Here is a 21,015-nt window from a genome sequence, read left to right on the forward strand (position 1 = left end):
CTTTCCAGTTTTTGAATGGATGCTTGTATTGCGATGTATTTCCCCCTTAGGACTGCTTTTGCTGCATCCCAAAGATTTTGAACGGTTGTATCTTCATTCTCATTAGTTTCCATGAATCTTTTTAATTCTTCCTTAATTTCCTGGTTGACCCTTTCATCTTTTAGCAGGATGGTCCTTAACCTCCACGTGTTTGAGGTCCTTCCAAACTTCTTGTTGTGATTTAGTTCTAATTTCAAGGCATTATGGTCTGAGAATATGCAGGGGACGATCCCAATCTTTTGGTATCGGTTCAGACCCGATTTGTGACCCAATATGAGGTCTATTCTGGAGAAAGTTCCATGTGCACTTGAGAAGAATGTGTATTCAGTTGAGTTTGGATGTAAAGTTCTGTAGATATCTGTGAAATCCATCTGGTCCAGTGTATCATTTAAAGCTGTCGTTTCTTTGGAGATGTTGTGCTTAGAAGACCTATCGAGTATAGAAAGAGCTAGATTGAAGTCACCAAGTATAAGTGTATTATTATCTAAGTATTTCTTCACTTTGGTTAATAATTGATTTATATATTTGGCAGCTCCCACATTCGGGGCATATATATTGAGGATTGTTAAGTCCTCTTGTTGGATAGATCCTTTAAGTATGATATAGTGTCCCTCTTCATCTCTCACTACAGTCTTCGGGGTAAATTTTAGTTTATCTGATATAAGGATGGCTACCCCTGCTTTCTTTTGAGGACCATTCGAATGGTAAATGGTTCTCCAACCTTTTATTTTCAGGCTGTAGGTGTCCTTCTGTCTAAAATGAGTCTCTTGTAGACAGCAAATAGATGGGTCCTGCTTTTTTATCCAGTCTGAAACCCTGCGCCTTTTGATGGGGCCATTAAGCCCGTTCACGTTCATAGTTACTATTGAGAGATATGAGTTTAGTGTCATCATGATATTTATTCAGTCCTTGTTTTTGTGGATTGTTCCACTGAACTTCTTCTTAAAGGGGAATTTTAAGAATCCCCCTTAAAATTTCTTGCAGAGCTGGTTTGGAGGTCACATATTCTTTCAGTTGCTGCCTGTCTTGGAAGGTCTTTATCTCTCCTTCCATTTTGAATGAGAGCCTTGCTGGATAAAGGATTCTTGGTTGCATGTTCTTCTCATTTAGGACCCTGAATATATCCTGCCAGCCCTTTCTGGCCTGCCAGGTCTCTGTGGAGAGGTCTGCTGTTACCCTAATACTCCTCCCCATAAAAGTCAGGGATTTCTTGTCTCTTGCTGCTTTAAGGATCTTCTCTTTATCTTTGGAATTTGCAAGCTTCACTATTAAATGTCGAGGTGTTGAACGGTTTTTATTGATTTTAGGGGGGGATCTCTCTATTTCCTGGATCTGAATGCCTGTTTCCCTTCCCAGGTTAGGAAATTTTTCAGCTAGAATTTGTTCAAATACATATTCTGGCCCTCTGTCCCTTTCGGCGCCCTCGGGAACCCCAATTAAACGTAGGTTTTTCTTCCTCAGGCTGTCGTTTATTTCCCTTAATCTATCTTCATGGTCTTTTAATTGTTTGTCTGTTTTTTTCCTCAGTTTATTCTTTTGCTATCAACTTGTATTCTATGTCACTCACTCATTTTTCCACCTTGTTAACCCTCGTCGTTAGGACTTCTAGTTTGGATTGCATCTCATTCAATTGATTTTTAATTTCTGCCTGATTAGCTCTAAATTCTGCAGTCATGAAGTCTCTTGAGTCCTTTATGCTTTTTTCTAGAGCCACCAGTAGCTGTATAATAGTGCTTCTGAATTGGCTTTCTGACATTGAATTGTAATCCAGATTTTGTAACTCTGTGGAGAGAGGACTGTTTCTGATTCTTTCTTTTGAGGTGAGGTTTTCCTTCTAGTCATTTTGCTCAGTGCAGAGTGGCCAAAAGAAAGTTGTATTGGGAAAAGGAGAAAAGGAGAGGAGAGAAAGAAGGAAAGAAAAGAGAAAGTGAAAAAAAAAGGAAGAAAAAAAGGAAAAAAAAAGAAGAAAAAGAGAAAGAAAGGAAAAAAGGGTGGGGGAAGGAAACAAATCAAAAAACAAAACAAAACAAAAAACAAAACAAAACAACAACAAAAAAAGAAAGAAAAAAAGAACCACGGGGGAGTATCTTCTGATTCTGTGTACTTTAAGTCCCTTGACTTCCCCTGGAACTTGTCCGTCCAGCTGGTCTTCTGGGGGAGGGGCCTGTTGTGCTGATTTTCAGGTGTGAGCACTTGGGGGAGCTGCTCTGCCCCTGCCTGGTGCAGGGCTCAGTGGGGGTTGTTTACCCCGTGAGGCCCCAGGAGGAACAACCCCAGTGGTTGCTGCAGGTCTGGAGCCCTGGAGTCAGCCCCCGCAGTAGCTCCAGAGCTCTCGGTCTGCAGGGCCTGGAGGCTCCGGGGCGGGGCCGCTGATCTGCTCAGCTCGGGGCAGGAGCGTCCTCGCTGTCCTGGGCCCTCCCGGCCTCTGCCTGTCCCGGGGGAGGCCGGATCCTGGGCTGTGTCCCGACGCCCTGTGCTCCGGGGCCTGCGCTGGTGGATTCGCGCTCCCGCCCCGCAGCCCCCTCCGCGGAGCCGCCCCCGAGCCCCCCGAGCTGCTCCAGGTCCCGCCGGGTCCCGCCGTGCACGCTGCAGCCCTTAGGGAGCTCGGCGCACTCTCCCGGGGCGCAGGTGTCTGTTAGTGTCCCCGGGAGCCCGAGGGCATCCCCGCCCTCCTGGGTCCTGCTCCAACTCCCCGCGAGCCCCTTTCCGCCCAGGAAGGTCGGTGCAGCTCCTGCTTCTCCGGGACGGGGCTCTCCTGTCCTGGGGACCCTCGCCCCGGCCTCAGCCCGGCTCCTCGCGGGGCCCCTCCCCCTTGGAGGCCTTTGTTCCTTTATTTCTTTTTCCCCGTCTTCCTACCTTGATAGAAGCGCGAACTCTTCTCACTGTAGCCTTCCAGCTGGTCTCTCTTTAAATCTCAGGCCAAATTCATAGATTTTCAGGATAATTTGAAGGTTTTCTAGGTAATTTGGTGGCGACAGGTGATTTGGGGACCCTACTCTTCCGCCGTCTTGCCCCTCCTCTAAGAAATGATTTATTTTAAAGCTGCATGGTCAAAATTTAAGATCCCAGTGATTTTTCAGTAGTTTTATCCTGTGATAATTCACAATGCAGTGAACATCTGTGCCTCTTTATTTTCATTGAGTAGTTTTGGATGATTCACCCTAACAGTTTTAGAGATATATAGAGTCAAAGGTACTTGGGTTAATAAAACAAATGATTATATGTATAGATCCATTCAATTAAAATGCACTTGGAATATTTTATTGGGAGTTTTGTGGGCAGAATGATTAATATGGAATTCCAAGTAACATGAACATTACTTATATTACCATAAATGGTTTACCTTTTTCATGATATTTTCTCCAATCCAAAATGTTTCAGTACTTTGAAATATTGTCGAAAATGAGTTAATGCACATATTTTGATCTTCTGTAGAATTTTAACTTTAGAAGAAATATTTGAATTTATGTTAGAAGAGTGCACACATGTTTCAGTCAGTTATTTTAGAAGAGTTAGAAGAGTGCACACACATTTCAGTCAGTTATTTTATAGGAACCTATCTTCATGTCTCTGACGTTCTTCTCACGTAACACCTCTAAGTAGAGCTTGATGAGAAGAAGACAGAAAGGAAACACCTGGGATCCCTTCATCCTGAGATAATTATTGACATTTTAATGCACATTATTCTAGTCCTTCTGGGCACATGAATGTGCATATGTCACAGTACAGAATCATGCCCTCTGTTGAGTAATCTGCTTTTCAGTAAACTAGTGCGTAATCAGCACTTCTGTGATTTCAGCCCTTTCGTGCAGCTGTCTGAAGGTACTCAGTCCTCCAGGTGTCTCACCAAGAGCTGTGACAAAAGTGTTTCTGCATTCACATTCTGGGTTATTCTTAAGTTCTTGTTATCTCAGTTGCTGGGCAGCCTGGGTGGCTCAGCAGTTTAGCGCTGCCTTCAGCCCAGGGTGTGATCCTGGAGACCAGGGATCAAGGCCCACGTTGGGCTTCCTGCATGGAGCCTGCTTCTCCCTCTGCCTGTGTCTTTACCCCTCTCTCTGTCTCTCATGAATAAATAAATTAAATCTTTATTTATTTATTTATTTATTTTAAATGTTTATTTATTTATGATAGTCACAGAGAGAGAGAGAGAGAGGCAGAGACATAGGCAGAGGGAGAAGCAGGCTCCATGCACCGGGAGCCCGACGTGGGATTCGATCCCGGGTCTCCAGGATCGCGCCCTGGGCCAAAGGCAGGCGCCAAACCGCTGCGCCACCCAGGGATCCCTAAATTAAATCTTTAAAAAAATACCTCAGTTGCTGAGTCAAAGGCCAGACACATTTTTAACACTTTAATCCATATTCTAATATCAGACAGTACCGGTAACTGGCCTCAAATATTGAGTTCATGAATGAATGACTGAACGGAAACATTTTTTTTTTTTTTTTTAACGGAAACATTTCTAATGACATTGCCACAAGTACTTACAAACTCTTTTCAATGTGAAATTTGTCTCCGGCGTGGTTTTCGGTTTTCGAGAAAGACCTACTTTGGCCGGTCCTGAGGGCATGGAATTTGTATTTTTAAAGCACTGGCTACAGAAATTCTTAAGAATGTCTTTCTCCAGTGATTTTAGAATTTGTAAGGTACGACATTGTCTGTTTATTCTACGCTTGAGGCTATGGGGACACCTTTCTCACCTCTGTAATCAATATTACATTCTGTAATCTGTTTTTGAACTCTTGTGTCATACCCTCTTTTTAGTTCAGCTCAAACAAGTGTGTTTTGATGATTATTGAAGAGGGTCTTCTTTAGCTTGGCTTTTACTAAATACATTAGTCATGGAAACATTTAAATATTAGTGGAAGACATTCAAACATAATAGCAAAATTATGATTCCTTGTCTGTATAAGGACCTTGTGGTTATGAACTCAGATTGGAAAACACAGGTGAATTATGTTGAATACAGTTAGCAGGTAGCTGTTGGGTGAGCTTTGGCAAGACATTTAGTTTTTTGACTATTAGTTTTCTTAGATGTAAAATAAATGAGTGGCATAATGCCTGGCCTAGAGTAGGTGATGAAGAAATGAATCTGTTTTTATTATGTACTGTTTTGCTCCCAGATGACTTATGGGTTGTGTTATGCCTGTTTTACAATTGAGGAAACCGAGGCACATCATGTTTTTAGTGGTTTGCATAGGGTCACTTGGCTAACCTGAGAGCTTACATCTTTCTGAGTCCAAACTAACATTCTTATCATTCTATACCACTTTTTTTTTTTCTTTTTGTAATGTATGGAGTAAGAAATAACCACCCTGCATCATGATGGGGAAACTGTTCACTCTATCACATGGAAATCTGGCTTCCAAGTGCACAGCACAGAGTTGGCACTCAGTTGCCACAGAAATGAATGAAAAGCAGTACAGATGGAAGGTTGAGTTCAGTCTTCTAGCAGAAAACCACATATTGAGAGCACGGTGCTGTTTGTGTGTATATTGTTCTGCTGGACATGGCAGTTGGGTGCTCCCTCTTGCTATTGCTTTGCTCAGTTGCTGAGATCATAGGCATAGAGCATTTGGAAAAAGCCTGGCCCTCACATAAGCATTCAGTGAGATGTTAATTATTGCTAGTAAGGGAGTGATTTTACTGAGAAAACTGTAACATGTATGGGATTATCATTCACCTGCTTTTTCTGCTACATCATATAATTAGTTTTAACAGACTTTGTCCAAATCACATTGCTTTGTAGTTCTCATGTTGTTTGTACCTGTCTTCCAGGCCTGAAAGACCTGTCCCCGCTCCCTCTAAATCTCAAACGGCTTTACAAGGAGACACTGGAAATTGAGCCTATCTTGATAATCATCTCCCCAGGAGCCGATCCTTCTCAGGAGCTCCAGGAGCTGGCCAACGCAGAGAGAAGTGGAGAGTGCTATCACCAGGTCAGTGCCCATTCCCTGCTGTTTCTGCTATAGTTTCTGCTCCTCCTGCCCTGTTTGATTCTGTTCGTGTGACAGATGATTTGTGGTGCTAGGCCAAGTATACTATGTCCCCCAAAGTGCCCATGTCCTGCTTCCCAGAACCCATGAATTTGTTACCTGACATGGCAGAAGGAACTCTGCACCTGTTGTTCCCTGTCTTCATCTGGAGTCAGGTGGGCTCAGTGTAATTGCAGGGTCCTTACAAGGTGGACGGAGGCTGGGGAGGGCTAGTGGAGACCCAGGTGTGGTAATGCAGCCATGGTCAGAGTGGTGGGAAATGCTGTGGTGCTAGCTTTGCAGGTGCATGAAGAGATGTGGGTGGTCTCTAGATGCTAGAAAAGCAAGAGGGAGATTCTCTCCTAGAGAAAGGACACAGTCTTGTGGTAAAGTCAGAGTCCTTGATGGTAGGTGGGGCTTCTGATCTCCAGAAATTTAGTAGTAAATTTGTTTGGCTTTAAGGCACTAAATTGCAGTAATTTGTTATAGCAGTAATAGGAAACTGATATATTTGCTAACCTTTTTAGAATAATTTTTAAATTTGACTTGAATGCTTTTACAGTGAATCACAGCACTATTCACCTGCAAAAGCTGAACTACCTAAACTCGTGGGTAGAACTTATGTAGTATAGCTTCATTTTTTTCTGAGGTAAGTTTAGGAGCTCTAGTGTGTTTGGATCACCTCCTTTGTGCAATCGAGGTTGCATGCCGGTCTAAAAATGTGTTAATTTACCATCAGTTTTTGACAACTGAATAAACTGCTTTCATTGAGGATATTGGAGTGATTGAGAAGGAAGTGAAGAAGTAGGAATGTTGTGCAGAACATGAATAGAAGGCAATGAGAAAGCAGGGAGATGGGGTCCTGTGTCCACATGGATCCTGGTCAGGCTGTGGTCCTCAGCGAGTGTTCTGGACCAGGGCCCCTGCCACAGCTCTGTTTAATAGCAGGGACTTAGCAACAGAGGTAAAGCTACTTGCATTCGCAGAAGGTTTGACTAACCTTCTGAAGTTTTGTATACTGAACTTGCAAAATCGGTGAATATAGTAAAGCTTTTCAGAATGGACATAATTATTCATAATTCTGTTAAAGTTTTGTTGCTATCCTGAATGTATATAGTAAGGCTGATAGATTCTTGATTAAAATTAAAAAATTAATTTTTAACTTAAGTTGTAGTATAGCTTTCTGAGGGGATGGGTGGCTACTTGACATTTTCCTGTTATGCTTTTTAAAAATATTTATTTTTATTTTAAGATTTTTTTTTTTATTCATGAGAGGCACAGAAAGAAAGAGATGGAGAGACACAGACAGAGGGAGAAGCAGGCTCTATGCAGGGAGCCCGACGTGGGACCCAATCCCGGGTCTCCAGGATCATGCCGCTGGCTGAAGGCGGCGCTAAACCACCAAGCCACCAGGGTTGCCCCAAAATATTTTATTTTTATAATAAATTATTTTTATGAGGTTTTATGAATCTAAGGTTTTTTTTCATATAATTGATACTTTATGGTAAATTCCGAATTGCCTATTTTTAGCTGTCATTTCCTTTGAGCAAAATACTATCCCTTTTCTCTGATTGTGTTGTACATAACTATACATGTTTTTTGTTTTTGTTTTATGTGGAGTTTATTTTGCATTTTAATAATGGCAAACTAAAAAATGCATCAGAACAATTCAGTCACTTTGTTTCAACCATCCTATTTGCTTCTTTGGGGGTTAGACCTGAAAATTAAAAAAAATAATCAATATATGAGTATTTATTAACTGTTATTGCATGCTTTAGTATGCAACGCATTAGACATGGTTCCCACTCTTAAGAACTTTGTAGTCTAATTGAAAAACAAAATCAATACTTGTAAAAGTCAACTAAAAAGTCAGGAAATGCTATCTTGTGTTCATTATGGAGACAGAAATCACTGTGTTTGAGGTAATCTATAACCATAGTCTTGAAAGTGTTTTGATCACGAACCCAATTAAGAATTTGAACCAGGACTCCCAGAGTGGTTTTTTTTTTAAAGATTTTATTTATTTATTCATGAGAGACAGAGAGAGAGAGAGGCAGAGACATAGACACAGAGAGAAGCAGGCTCCTTTCAGGGAGCCCGATGTGGGACTCGATCCCAGGACTCTGGGGGATCATGCCCTGAGCTGAAGGCAGACGCTCAACCGCTGAGCCAGGTGTCCCTCCCAGAGTGTTTATAGACTGTGTACATGCATACATACACCTGGCTGTCCTGGTGTCCAAGTATGACATACACTACCATTTACAAACATGACAGGCGGCTAGAATGGACGTGGTCAGTAGTCACCTGGGACCCCCTGCCTAAAACCTGCAGAATGACAATGCAGCCTGAGCACAATCCATCATCTAGGGTCTTCCAGCTCCCAGAACCTGCAGGATTTCTGCTTCAGGAGGGGCACCTACCTGCCAGTGCATGAGCATCCCCAGGCCTGATGCACCACAGAGCCCTTCCCCTCTGTCGCCCTGCCCCTCACACTCACACTCACCCTGCCCCTTCTGGCCCCCCCCCGCTTGCACTCACCCCGCCCTTCACCCTCGCACCTCTTCTGGGCCCTTGCCCCAACCCCTGGTCCATCACCCTGCCCCTCTCAGCAGTCCCTAGAGGAGCAGAATGCAGAGTCCTTGGAGTCCTTGCCATGGGTGGGGATTTACTGGATGATGAAGGGCTAGGGACTGACATTGTTACACCTGTAGCTTGAGAGCCAGATATTGTGCAGTGTTGGAAAAATCAGAAGTAAATTTCAAGGAAGTATTGGTATTAATGTTTAATACCTCAATTCAAGACTAAGTTAAAAAAATTTACTTTTTTTAAAAAACATTCATGTTTGAGAGCATAATAAGAATTGCAGGAAATAGGGGAATGAGAAACAAAAATAAAACTATTCAATAATTCTTTACACTGTTCTGTAACTTGCAAACTTGTAATGATAACATATTTTTAACAAATAGAAAAGTATTAGAAATCTATTGATGAAGGATAAAAAAACATGAGAGCTGTTGGAAATGGCAGCAGAGTCTGATATTTCTTATTAAAAACTTAGAACTCTCATCAGAATCACTGAGTTCAGTATGTATGACAGGTTCATTTGAATCTCTCCTGTAACACTTTATCAGGTCTGTTGTTTAGTATTGTTTTTCATTTTGTTTTTGCAGGTTGCTATGGGTCAAGGTCAAGCTGATTTAGCGATTCAGATGCTAAAAGAATGTTCCCGCAATGGGGACTGGCTGTGTTTGAAGAACTTACATTTAGTGGTGTCTTGGCTGCCAGTTCTGGAAAAGGTAGATTCAGATAAATGTGGTATAAATAGCATAGTATGGTCCATTATTATTATGTGGTATAATAGTAGATGATAGAATTTACAATTTTAAGCAAACATAATGTTTTTATAAAAGCCAGCTCTTTTCCATTTTTTTATTACCTTCACTCTGCATTTTATATTATAATAATGTTAGTATCAGACATAGGTTATATTTATTTATTTATTTATTTATTTATTTATTTATTTTTTAGGTTATATTTATTAAAGTAACTTTTAGACCTTATTCTTTTAGAACTCTTGACGATTTTTTTGTCATTCATTCATTCCTTTATTTTATAAGCACGTGTTTAGTACAGAAAAAAGCCAGCAGTTGCCCTAAGTGCGGGTTGCATACAAAATTTGTGCCTGCTCCGTTGGAAAGAACTTGGTTTAGAACAGACAGGCCATATTAATAACTGTAGTGTAGCATTGTAAACACTGTAGGAGAGAATTTCACTTTACAAAATACCCTCAGTGATGAATTCTGCCTGGGACTGTGGTAGTGAAGAGTTGGAGAAGATATCCTCCTAAGACATATTTAAATTGACAAATGAGTAAAAATTTGTCAGGTTCCAAAGAGATTATTAACAGGTAGAAAGAATAGTATGTATAAAGAAACAGACATAAAAATTTGAGTAAGTGACCAAAGCACACAGCTTGGGCAAAGGAATTTGTATGGTGAAGTTTTGAATTTATATTGTAGGCAGTAGAACACAACAAAAATTGCCAATAAAGGAATTGATGTCACTGTAGAACTCTGTGGAAGCCTGAACCAAAGCAGCGAGGACCCAGAGTCCCACAGGTGGTTGCTAGTTGAGGCATCTCAATTACTGCTAGCACTTATCTTGTACGTACTGTGTATCGGGCACTGTTAGCACTTTACATGGTGCTGTGAGGTATGTGCTATTACTGCCCTTGCTTAGAGTTGGTCTAAGTCCTAGAACCCAAGGTCACAGAGTAAATAAGCAGCAGAATGAAATATATGGGAATGTCACAGAAGGATTTTAGAAAGAAATTTTACTTATTACTAATGTATTTATAAAATGTAAATTAGTGCATGTATTTAAGTAGATTTTTATTGTTGCTGATTTGTACACAAGGAATTGAACACTCTTCAACCTAAAGACACCTTTCGTCTGTGGCTCACTGCGGAGGTCCATCCCCACTTCACTCCTATTTTACTACAGTCGAGTCTGAAGATAACCTATGAGGTAAGGAAACTTAAACCCCGAGTCACTTGGCGCATAGTGCGCTAGTCTCCATGTGCCTCCTAAACTCTGGAAAGAACTATCATTTCATACAAAACACACCAACCTTTCCTTTAAAACATTCAGTTCAATTAATGCGTGGGTGGAGGACCTGGACAGACATTGTCTAGAGAGGACATCCATATGACCAACAGGCACATAAACAGATGCTCATCATCACTCAACATCAGGGAAATGCAAATCAAAACCATACAAGATACCACCTCACACCTGTCAGAAAGACCACAGTTAACAATTCAGGAAACAGCGAGTGTTGGTGAATGCGTTGAGGGAACATCTCATGCACTGCTGCTAGGTATGTCACTGTGGGACGGTATGGGGACAGTGTGGAGTTCCTCAGAAATTAAAAATAGAGCTACTGTGTGATCCAGTAATTCCATGACTGGGTATTTACCCAAAGGACACAAAAACAGTAATTCAAAAACATACATGCAGCCCTTTGTTTATAGCAGCAAGATTTACAACACCCAAAATACAGAAGCAAGCTAGTGTCCATCAGTAAGTGAATGAACAAGGATGTGGTGCACATATATGGGAGCTCATTGCTCAGCCATAAAAGAAGATGAGATCTTGCCATTTGCGATAACATGGATGGACCTACAAGGTGCTGTGCCAAGTGAGATAAGTTAAACCGAGAGAGACAAATATGTGATCTCCTTTATAAGTGGAATATAATAAATGAATTTACAAACAAAAAAGCGGAATCAGACCTATAAACAGAGACCAGGCTGATCAGGGCATGGAGTCCGTGGTGGCATAATGGTGCTGTGTGGTGGGGGCGGATGGCAGCTCCACTTGTGGGGAGCACAGCATCACTGTGGTGTGTACCTGACACTACTGTCATGTTGTGTGTCAACTCTACTAAAAAAAAAAACTTTTCATTTCAATGAGGTAGTAAGTCATCGAAACCTTTTCATTTTGATGAGTATGCTCATAAATAAGAGCATAAGATGAGGGGATCCCTGGGTGGCTCAGCGGTTTAGCGCCTGCCTTTGGCCCAGGGTGCGATCCTGGAGTCCCGGGATCGAGTCCCGCGTCGGGCTCCCGGCATGGAGCCTGCTTCTCTCTCCTCCTGTGTCTCGCCTCTCTCTTTTTCTCTCTCTCTCTCTCTCTCTCTCTCTATGTCTATCATTAATAAATAAAAAAAATCTTTAAAAAAAGCATATTTATAAAAACGTTTACATTTTCCTTTTATTTTTTATTTATTTTATTTTTTAAAATATTTTCTTTATTTATTGATGAGAGAGAGAGAGAGAGGCAGAGACACAGGCAGAAGGAGAAGCAGGCTCCATGCAGGGAGTCCGACGTGGGACTCGATCCCGGGACCCCAGGATCAGGCCCTGGGCTGCAGGTGGCGCTAAATCACTGAGCCACCTGGGCTGCCCTACATTTTTCCTTTAAATTTTATTTCCTTTTTTTGGTGTCAATATCAGTAAGAGACACATAAAATTTAGTATTTTAACCATTTTTATTTATGCTGTTTGGTAGTGTTCATATATACTTTGTTGTGTAGCACATTGCCAGAACTTTCTCATCTTGCAAGACAGATTCTATCCATTGAGGAGCAACTCCCTGTTGCCCTGTCCCCAACCTGACAGTCACCATTGTACTGTCTGTGTTCTGGGAGTTTGGCTACCTGAGAGACTCCTCTATGTAGAGGAGTATGTGTTTGTCTTTGGGGGATGGCTTCTTTTATTCATGATAATGTCATCAAGGTTCATCTATGTCAGCGTGGGACAGGATTTCCCTCTCTTTCGAGTGTTGATAACATCCTGTTGTGTTTGCACATACTATGTTTCCTTTATCCATTCATTGATTCATGGACATGTAGGGCTTCTACCTCTTGACTGTTGTGAATAATGCAGTGAATGTGAGTGGGCAAATAGCTCTTTCAGATCTTGTTTTCAGTTGTTTTTTTTGGGGGGGCTGAGGGCATATACCCAATTGGAATTGCTGGATCAGAAGGTAATAATATTTTTTAGTTTTTTGAGGAACCTGCATAATGTTTATCATTGCAGTGCTGCATTTTTTTTGAATATTTTATTTATTTATTCATAGAGACACAGAGAGAGAGGGGCAGAGAGAGGGAGCCCGACGTGGGACTCGATCCAAGGTCCCCAGGATCAAACCCCCTGCTGCAGGCAGCACTAAACCACTGCGCCACCGGGGCTGCCCACAATGCTGCATTTTAGTTCCCACCAACACTTGTTATTTCAGCATATGTGTGTTTATATTAACCGGTCCTGGTGAGGCATAGAAAAAGACCACAGTCACCAGTATCAGGTGAGCCCTTGTGGGAACCAGAGCCACTCTATCCAGCTGAGTCCCAATTTGCTATTTTACTTAGAGAAAGGTCTCTTAAGTCCTTTGCCCATTTTTTTATTGGCTTTCTGTTGCATTGGAGAGGTTCCTCATGAGATGGATAGTTAACTAACAGGGTCCTCCTCTTCACTGGGTGTGTCGTCTGCTTTATTGCACAGACATCAGGTCAGGTCTCATGGAGTTCCATTGTCTGTTCATTGCCTCTGTTGCCTGTGCTCTGGTTCCTCTCCAAAGAATCATGGCCAAAGCTGATCTCATGGAGTCTCCTCTGCCTACTTCTGGTCTTACAACAGTAAGCTGTACATTTAGGTCTTTAGGGTGTTGTGAGTTCATTTTTACATATGGTGTCAAGTTAAGGGTTCAGCTTTCTTCTTTGCAGATGAATATCTGGTGTTCTGACTTGTTTTCTGGCACAGCTAAGTCAGATTTTCAGTGGTTTTCTTTTTCCCATCCATCATTCTTCTGACAGATAGTGTCCAAACCTGATGTATCCAAGGCTCTCTGTGTTGGCAGTGTTATTATGTAACTGGTCAAAGTCATAAATAATAAACAGGATTAAAACTTTTTAAAACTGGTAAAAGAGGTTCTGCTTATTTTTTCCTGTTCATAGAAATTTGTTTTTTATAATCTTTGGGCTGAAGACAAATATTTTGGTAGTGTTTATGACTACCTGCTGCTTTAGATTGGTATTTTTTAATTTTTATCTGATGGTGTTAATCTCCTCTAAGAAAGAAAAACGATAGTATTAATCCAAGGAAGGTAACATTGGTTTAATATTTGGAAATATGTTAATTCAAAGTCATGACACTATTTAGTAAGAAGGAACATTTTCAGTATCTTCTCAGCCCTCTCCCAGTGCACTCTTTGACATACATTCTAGAACTGGATGGAGGAGCCACTGGGTAGGGGGTGGTTCTTCCCTTGAGTACATACCATGTAATACCTGCATATACAAAGTACACAGTGAATATTCCAATACACAAGGAGTTAATATTTATCAGGGGACCTGTTCCTTCAACATTTTAACCCTTTGTGCAGTCTTTTCCAGGTTTTTTTTTTCACGAGGTAGTTTGATTACCTTTTTATGGAAATTTTGTTTAGTCTAAATTGGTGACTTTTTCCTATTTCTTAAATTCATGTAGATTTTCAACTATTTGAAAATAATGCAGTTAATTATATTTTAAATTATTACTGTATATGTACATATATGTACCCACATGCATTTATTTAGTAACTTAAAGGCTGTTAAATCTCTATTTTGTTACTTTTTTTGATTAGTTGATTTTAAAAATTTACTCCAAATAACCAATATCATCATTTACTTTTATCTAGTAATTCTTTTCACTGACTTTCCTGCTTTATCCTTTATTTTCTTGTTTTCTTTAGATTTGTATTTATTTTTGTACTTCCTAACTTCTTTTGTTGAATACTTAGTTGATTCATATTTACTTGAAATAAGACTGAAATTATTATTATGTCTGTGAATTTGCAACTGAGTACATGCTTGGCCTTATCCCATAGTTTGACACAGTAGTGTCTTCATCTTGTTATTTTTCAAATGTTCTTTGTGTATGACTTTCTCTGTAATTGTAGATGATTTATTCATTTTGTGTTATCTTTAGTGCCTTAAACTCCAAGTGGCTGGTCAGTTTCCTATTAATTTCATGTTTTATTGAATAGTGCTCAGGAAATTGGCCTATTCTATGATAATTTTTTATAAATATTTCATAAACATAAAACATTTTCATTTTGAGAAGTATAAGTTTGGATATGTATTTAGTAAATCAGTGGCAGTTTTTCTTCTAATCTTAAGTCTTTTTATTTGAGAAAAAACAGAATGGAAAGGATTACAAAGGGAATGACTTCCTTATAGCAGGCTTTCTTAAAGTTCTGACTTGAATTATTTGTGCTTTTTGTGTAAGAAACCATTTTAGAGGAAGAATTTTACTTTTCTTACAAGCTAGTGAAAATCAATTTGGCAGACAAATGCACATGAATATTTTTAAGCTTAGAAGAATTTTTTTAAAGATTTTTTTCCAAAGAATTTATTTATTTGAGAGAAAGAGAGGGCACAAGCATGGAGGAGGGGCAGAGGGAGAGGGAGACACAGACTCTGCTGAGTAGGAAACCTGACGTGAGGTTCAACCTCAGGACCCTGAGATCATGACCTGAGCCAAAGGCAGATGTTTAATACTAAGAGACCCAGGAGTTCCATCCTTAGTAGAATTCTAAAGGGACCAATTATTAATACACAAATGCATTTGATTTAAAAAAAAAAAAAGAAATTTTTTTCAAGAAATGGGTTTATTTACTCTTTTTTTGAGAATTCAGAATTTGTCCTCTTCTTTTGGATAATTAAATAATATAAACAGATTCTATGCATGTGGGTAAGAATTTTTTGAATGAATTTTAGGCTAATTAGACACTTTGATTTTCTGGTTTGATTCTGTGTTTATGAGACTTGCAATGTCAGCTGATAACCACTTCGCCACAAGTGGACTAATGTGTAAGGAATATTAATTGTATGTAAATAGTATGTAGAAGACCTCATGGAAACTCAGCACCTGGAGAGGGAGACTAGTCTACGGAAGTAAAACCACATGCCCCGTGACAATCAATGTCAAATTCATTGTGTAAGTGACGATTCAGTTTCAGTAAACTACCTCAGTGAACATATAAAACATACTTGGTTATTTTGAATACTGTTGGTTTTATAGTTGTTTAATTCGAAAATTTTTGAATTATAATTGGTGTGAACTGTTAGATAACAGGAGTTTAGAACTAGTTTTAGATATGTATGTTTTGAGGTCAAAATGAGTCAAACTGGATAATAGTGAAAATTTTTCTCTATTAAAATGTCCTCAGGTGTGTTAAATATTAATTTTATTTGTAATATTTGAAACAATATGATGTCAATTTTTTGCATTTAGTCACCTCCAGGTTTGAAGAAGAATTTAATGCGTACTTATGAATCGTGGACTCCTGAGCAAATCAGCAAAAAAGATAATGTACATCGTGCTCATGCCCTCTTTAACTTTGCATGGTTTCATGCTGCCTGTCAAGAGAGAAGAAACTATATTCCACAGGTGAGTTAGGACACATCTTGGTTGTGTTGTAAGCTGTGTGTATTTCTGTATTAGAGTGTTTCTACAACTTAGTGTAAATGGCTAGGATTACTTCTCATTTGGCTCATGACTCATAACTTCATATCTCTAATTCTGTCCTTGCTGTTCATCTTCTGGACTGTGGATAGTGCCATAGTTCACATGTCTCTGAGTTACATTGTCGGGGATGATGCGTGAAGCATCATATTCCTCTGATTGCTGTGGTTGATGAGGAGTTCAAGACCGAGTTCCCCATTGCTTTTTTTTATCGGGTACCCCTCCCGATAAAGGGCATTGATCCCCATTTATTTCCTCAAGCTGGAAACCTAGGAATTGTGGATATGACTTTCTTTCTCAGCCCCCCTCCCCAGTGCATTTCTGAGTCCTGTTCATTCTTCTTGCAAAATACACTCGAGATCTGTGCCTTTCTCTTCACGAGTTTTTCTGAGCCTCCTCACCTTTTACCTATACTACTTTCCAGGGTCACCTTCCTACTCTTTTTGCTCTATCCATGTAGCAGCCAGAATTGTTTTTCTAATGTGTAGGTTGGATTATTTCCGTACTCTGCACACAGCCCATCAGATAGATGGCTTTCTGTTGTGCTTGCAAGGAAATGGGCACACTTATTGCTGTGGTGTCCAGAAGGAAAGACTGGCCAGTCTTCAGCCTCCCTCCAGACCCCATCAAGCCGCACATCTTCATGGTCATTGAATTCATTCAACACTTTGTCACCACATCTTCCCCATGCCATGCAGTCCTAGTGGGCCCCCTTATTCTGTTCTTCTTGCCAAACCCCTGAGTCATACATTGTGTCACTTCTAGATTTCATTCTTCCCATCTTTTTTTCAGCCTTGCCTTACTGCTGTGTTCTCCTCAGCCTGTGCTCCCCACCTGCCCCGGGTTTAACCTGTTTCACTTACCTGTCAACATTGGAATGCAGCTGTGGAGTTAGAGACCTGTACTGAGTTCTGACTTGAGATTTCCTAGCCCTGTGACCTCCCCGCAGAGTGGGCCAACTCCTCACATGTACCTTTGTCCTGAGGATTGGGTGGAATAGTGTATTCCACCCAATCACAAAGTCCATCCATCACAAATGCCTTGCACATCCTTCCCAAAAAGATTTGTCAGATGCGTGAAGTCGTGATGAGGTTTTGTATCCTTGCAAATGACACTTACAGGGAGGGTGTGCTACTACTTACTTGACCATGGAAGCCAGGGCCTCCTGATGGCAGTGACCTTGTTGAGCAAGTCACACTCCAGAGACCCAAGCCTGTGTCCCCAGTAGTAATCCTGACGGGTTCATGAGCAACCCTTGATGGTGGTAGACCTTGATGGAAAAAGCAATTATTTTTTAAATGAAATTTGACTTTTTTTATTAAGGGATACATGAACATAATATAAATTAATAAGTTACAAGAAGATTTGCAACTAAAATTTAGTCTCCTCCCATCCTCGCTCTCTAAAAGCACTTCTGTTCCCAGGGCAGCCACTGCTCAGCACTGCTGGTTGTCCTTCAGAAACAGGGCATATGTAAACAAGCATATTTTATGTATTTATATACTGACGTATGTTCTTTTTAACTCTAATAGCAGCACATTACCAATAACAGTTCTGTGTTTTGCTTTATTAACCAACACATTTCAGAGGTTTTTAAATCTTAGTAACCATTTCATGGCTAAATTTTAAATATTACTCTTGTTCATTATATTGATAGACTTTTAAGCAGTTTTGTTTTGTTGGATAGACATATCAGTCTTGGCTATTAATAGAAAATATTGCAGTGGTTATTCCTACATTTGCCTCATTTCATATTTATTGATGGTTATAATACCTAAGTTGGAATGTTTGGGTCAAAAGATAGCTGTATTTTAAGGAATTTGTAAATACTACCAAAGTGTTCTTTTTAGAGCAATTTACTTTCACACACACACAAATACTTGAAAGTGTCACATTTTAAAAACATGTTAAGTTTGTTCTCTTTTAAATGATGAAATTGGAGGAAAACCTAGTCAAAACATAAAATACCATTAATTGCCAGAGACTGTGTCACAGGGATGTGCACTACACAAACTGTTTTATTTTACTTCTTTTCCTCATTTAATCACCAACTTCTAGAAATTAAGATCCACTCACTACCAGTTCAGTTGAGTTTCCATTCTTGAAGTCAGTAAAAAAGATTTTTTTTTTTGCCATTTTTCATTGCAGTGCCATATTTGGTTGAAGAATTACTTCCCCTATTTTACACATGAGTGCTGTCCTTCTAATTCTGCACTTCATGTAACATCCCTTCTCTTTGATATTTGCTATTCTTGATCATCCTGTTGCTCTTACTAGACTGTGAGCACGTTGGCACCCTGCTTTCTTCTTTATTGGAATGCTTCACACCATGCCTGGGTTTCCAGGTGGGCTGAGCAGGGTGCCATGGGCTGTCTGAAGAAGCCCTCCACAATTTATAACAGTATTTCTACTAGAAAATATGACACAAATAACAAATACTACTTTCTGATTTTTTTGTGCCATATTTTTTTTTTAGGAAAAGGAAAGAAACTTTATTAATATGAAAAAGTTAATTTACAAAAACCCCTTAAAATGATGAAATGAAGCTAAGAAGTTCACTGATACATAAAAATCAATTGTAATTCTATATCCCAATAAAAATACACATATGATAACATTTAAAAATACTACTACTTAAGTAGAGTTAAAAACATGAAATGCATAATAATACATTTCACAAAATGTACACAAAAACTCTATAATAAAAGCTGTAAAATATTTTTAAAGTCCTTCATATTCCAGCATTGACATACTCCTCAGAGCACAGTTCTTACCATTTTAGAACTAGAATCTCACTTGGAATTGCTGTTCGAGGTTACTGATGGCTGCAGTCTTCTAACTGCAGAGTTTTATAAATACTAATCTTTAAAGTATTAGAAAAAGTGTTTAAATCTACATTCACAAATAAGGTCTAAGAGAGTGATATAAGAAATATTAAAAAAAAATTAAAAAAAAGAAATATTAATAAGACTTTGAGTTGGTAGAAAATTTATTTGGAATATTTCAGGAAGTTTAACAACTGTGGACAGGCACATACCCCTTACCCCTTTAATTCTTAGCTTGGCTAAAACTTAGTGAGGGGAGTTTAAATCTCTTATGATTTTTACAATATCTATAATTAAAAACATTTTTATCCAAGTGTTAGTGATGCCCAAATTTTTATATCAGACTCAGACTGGTTCCCTAAGTGCTAGGTTTTGCCTCCAACTATTTGACTTACCCAGTTTGTTTTAAAAATGTGTATAGGGATCCCTGGGTGGCGCAGCGGTTCGGCGCCTGCCTTTGGCCCAGGGCGTGATCCTGGAGACCCGGGATCAAATCCCACGTCGGGCTCCCGGTGCATGGAGCCTGCTTCTCCCTCTGCCTATGTCTCTGCCTCTCTCTCTCTCTCTCTGTGACTATCATAAATAAATAAAAATAAAAAAAAAATTTAAAAATGTGTATACAATGGAATATTACTCAGCCATTAGAAACAACAAATACCCACCATTTGCTTACGTGGATGGACCTGGAGGGTATTATGCTGAGTGAAGTAAGTCAGTCGGAGAAGGACAAACATTGTATGGTCTCATTCATTTGGGGAATATAAATAATAGTGAAAGGGAATAAAAGGAAAGGAGAGAAAATGAGTGAAAATATCAGTGAGGGTGACAAAACATGAGAGACACCTAACTCTGGGAAATCAACAAGGGGTAGTGGAAGGGGAAGTGGGCCGGGGGTTGGGGTGACTGGGTGATGGGCACTGAGAGGGACACTTGGCAGGATGAGCACTGGGTGTTATGCTAGATGTTGGCAAATTGAACTCCGGTAAAAAAATTTTTAAAAAAAGGACTGAAAGCCCACATATTCTGCATTCAAGTACTAGAACTGAAGCTTCTCAGGAGCACAGATTTTGTCCCCCTTGTTTGTTGCTGTGATCTCATGGACCAGGACAGCGCCTGGTATGTAACAGGCACTTAGTAGCCTCCAGGAGCTCACGGAATCTTCCCAGCCTTGCATTCTTTCAGTGTCCCCTTGACCATCAGTGACATCATCAGAAGTCATTCTTCACACCTCTCATCTTGGTGTCCTCACCAGCCATGACCATGCGGCACTGAAAGTCTTGAGTTTTACCATCCTGACTCCCTGTCTGCTCTGTTCCCCTCCCCATCAGGACACCTGCCCTAACCCTTAGCTCAGGTAACAGTTGGACATACCGAGTATATACCCTTCCATCCAACACATTGGAGCCACGAGTCTGTTGGAGTGATGGGTCATACCCACCTTGCTTTTCCCTCCCCCACGTTTGGCTGACAGCAACCTGAGGGGGGAGTTATTTATGTTTTGGTTCCTTATGCCCAGAGCTTTACATGTAACATCGTGTAATAAATGTTTTGAATGATTAATGAATGAATGAAATCTGTGTTGATGCTCCTAAATACTATTTAGACTTTAAAATCTATTTAGACTTTAGATTTTAGTTTCTACTTATTACTTTGAACTAATTAAAGTTAATGGAAGTATCATCAAAATTACATTTTTAAAATTTTTATATAATGAAGAGTTCTATGAATGTACTTTTTTAAAAACTTTTATTTTTTATTTTATTTATTTTTTTATTATTTTTTTATTTGTGATAGTCACAGAGAGAGAGAGAGAGAGAGAGAGAGAAAGAGAGGCAGAGACATAGGCAGAGGGAGAAGCAGGCTCTGTGCACCGGCAGCCCGACGTGGGATTCGATCCCGGGTCTCCAGGATCGCGCCCTGGGCCAAAGGCAGGCGCTAAACCGCTGCACCACCCAGGGATCCCCCTATGAATGTACTTTTTATACAAGAATTGTAGCTATTAACTAAGTTCATAATTTCCAATATGAATGCTTGCTGGGTAAAATGTACAGAAAATAATGCTGTTTGCCTTTAAACATTTTTTTTTTTGTAATATTTCTGTTCTCATGTCTG

General features: G+C 39.9%; 1 protein-coding gene across 9 annotated transcripts in view; it reads left to right on the top strand.

The window, feature by feature from the left end:
* The window catches only part of DYNC2H1 (dynein cytoplasmic 2 heavy chain 1), a 339,457-nt gene that overhangs the window by 171,927 nt on the left and 146,515 nt on the right, over positions 1 to 21,015 (top strand). For all 9 annotated transcript variants that reach the window (XR_013376718.1, XM_077893274.1, XM_077893273.1 and 6 more), the window contains 4 exons: positions 5,815 to 5,975; positions 9,182 to 9,307; positions 10,428 to 10,538; positions 15,848 to 16,003. Coding sequence is in view for 8 of the 9 variants with exons in the window: in XM_077893274.1 (XP_077749400.1) it covers positions 5,815 to 5,975; positions 9,182 to 9,307; positions 10,428 to 10,538; positions 15,848 to 16,003 (554 nt within the window). In the remaining variant the exon portion in view is untranslated. The remainder of the gene's footprint in view (positions 1 to 5,814; positions 5,976 to 9,181; positions 9,308 to 10,427; positions 10,539 to 15,847; positions 16,004 to 21,015) is intronic.

Source organism: Canis aureus, chromosome 3, assembly GCF_053574225.1.
Source record: "Canis aureus isolate CA01 chromosome 3, VMU_Caureus_v.1.0, whole genome shotgun sequence".
In the NCBI taxonomy this organism is placed as follows: domain Eukaryota; kingdom Metazoa; phylum Chordata; class Mammalia; order Carnivora; family Canidae; genus Canis; species Canis aureus.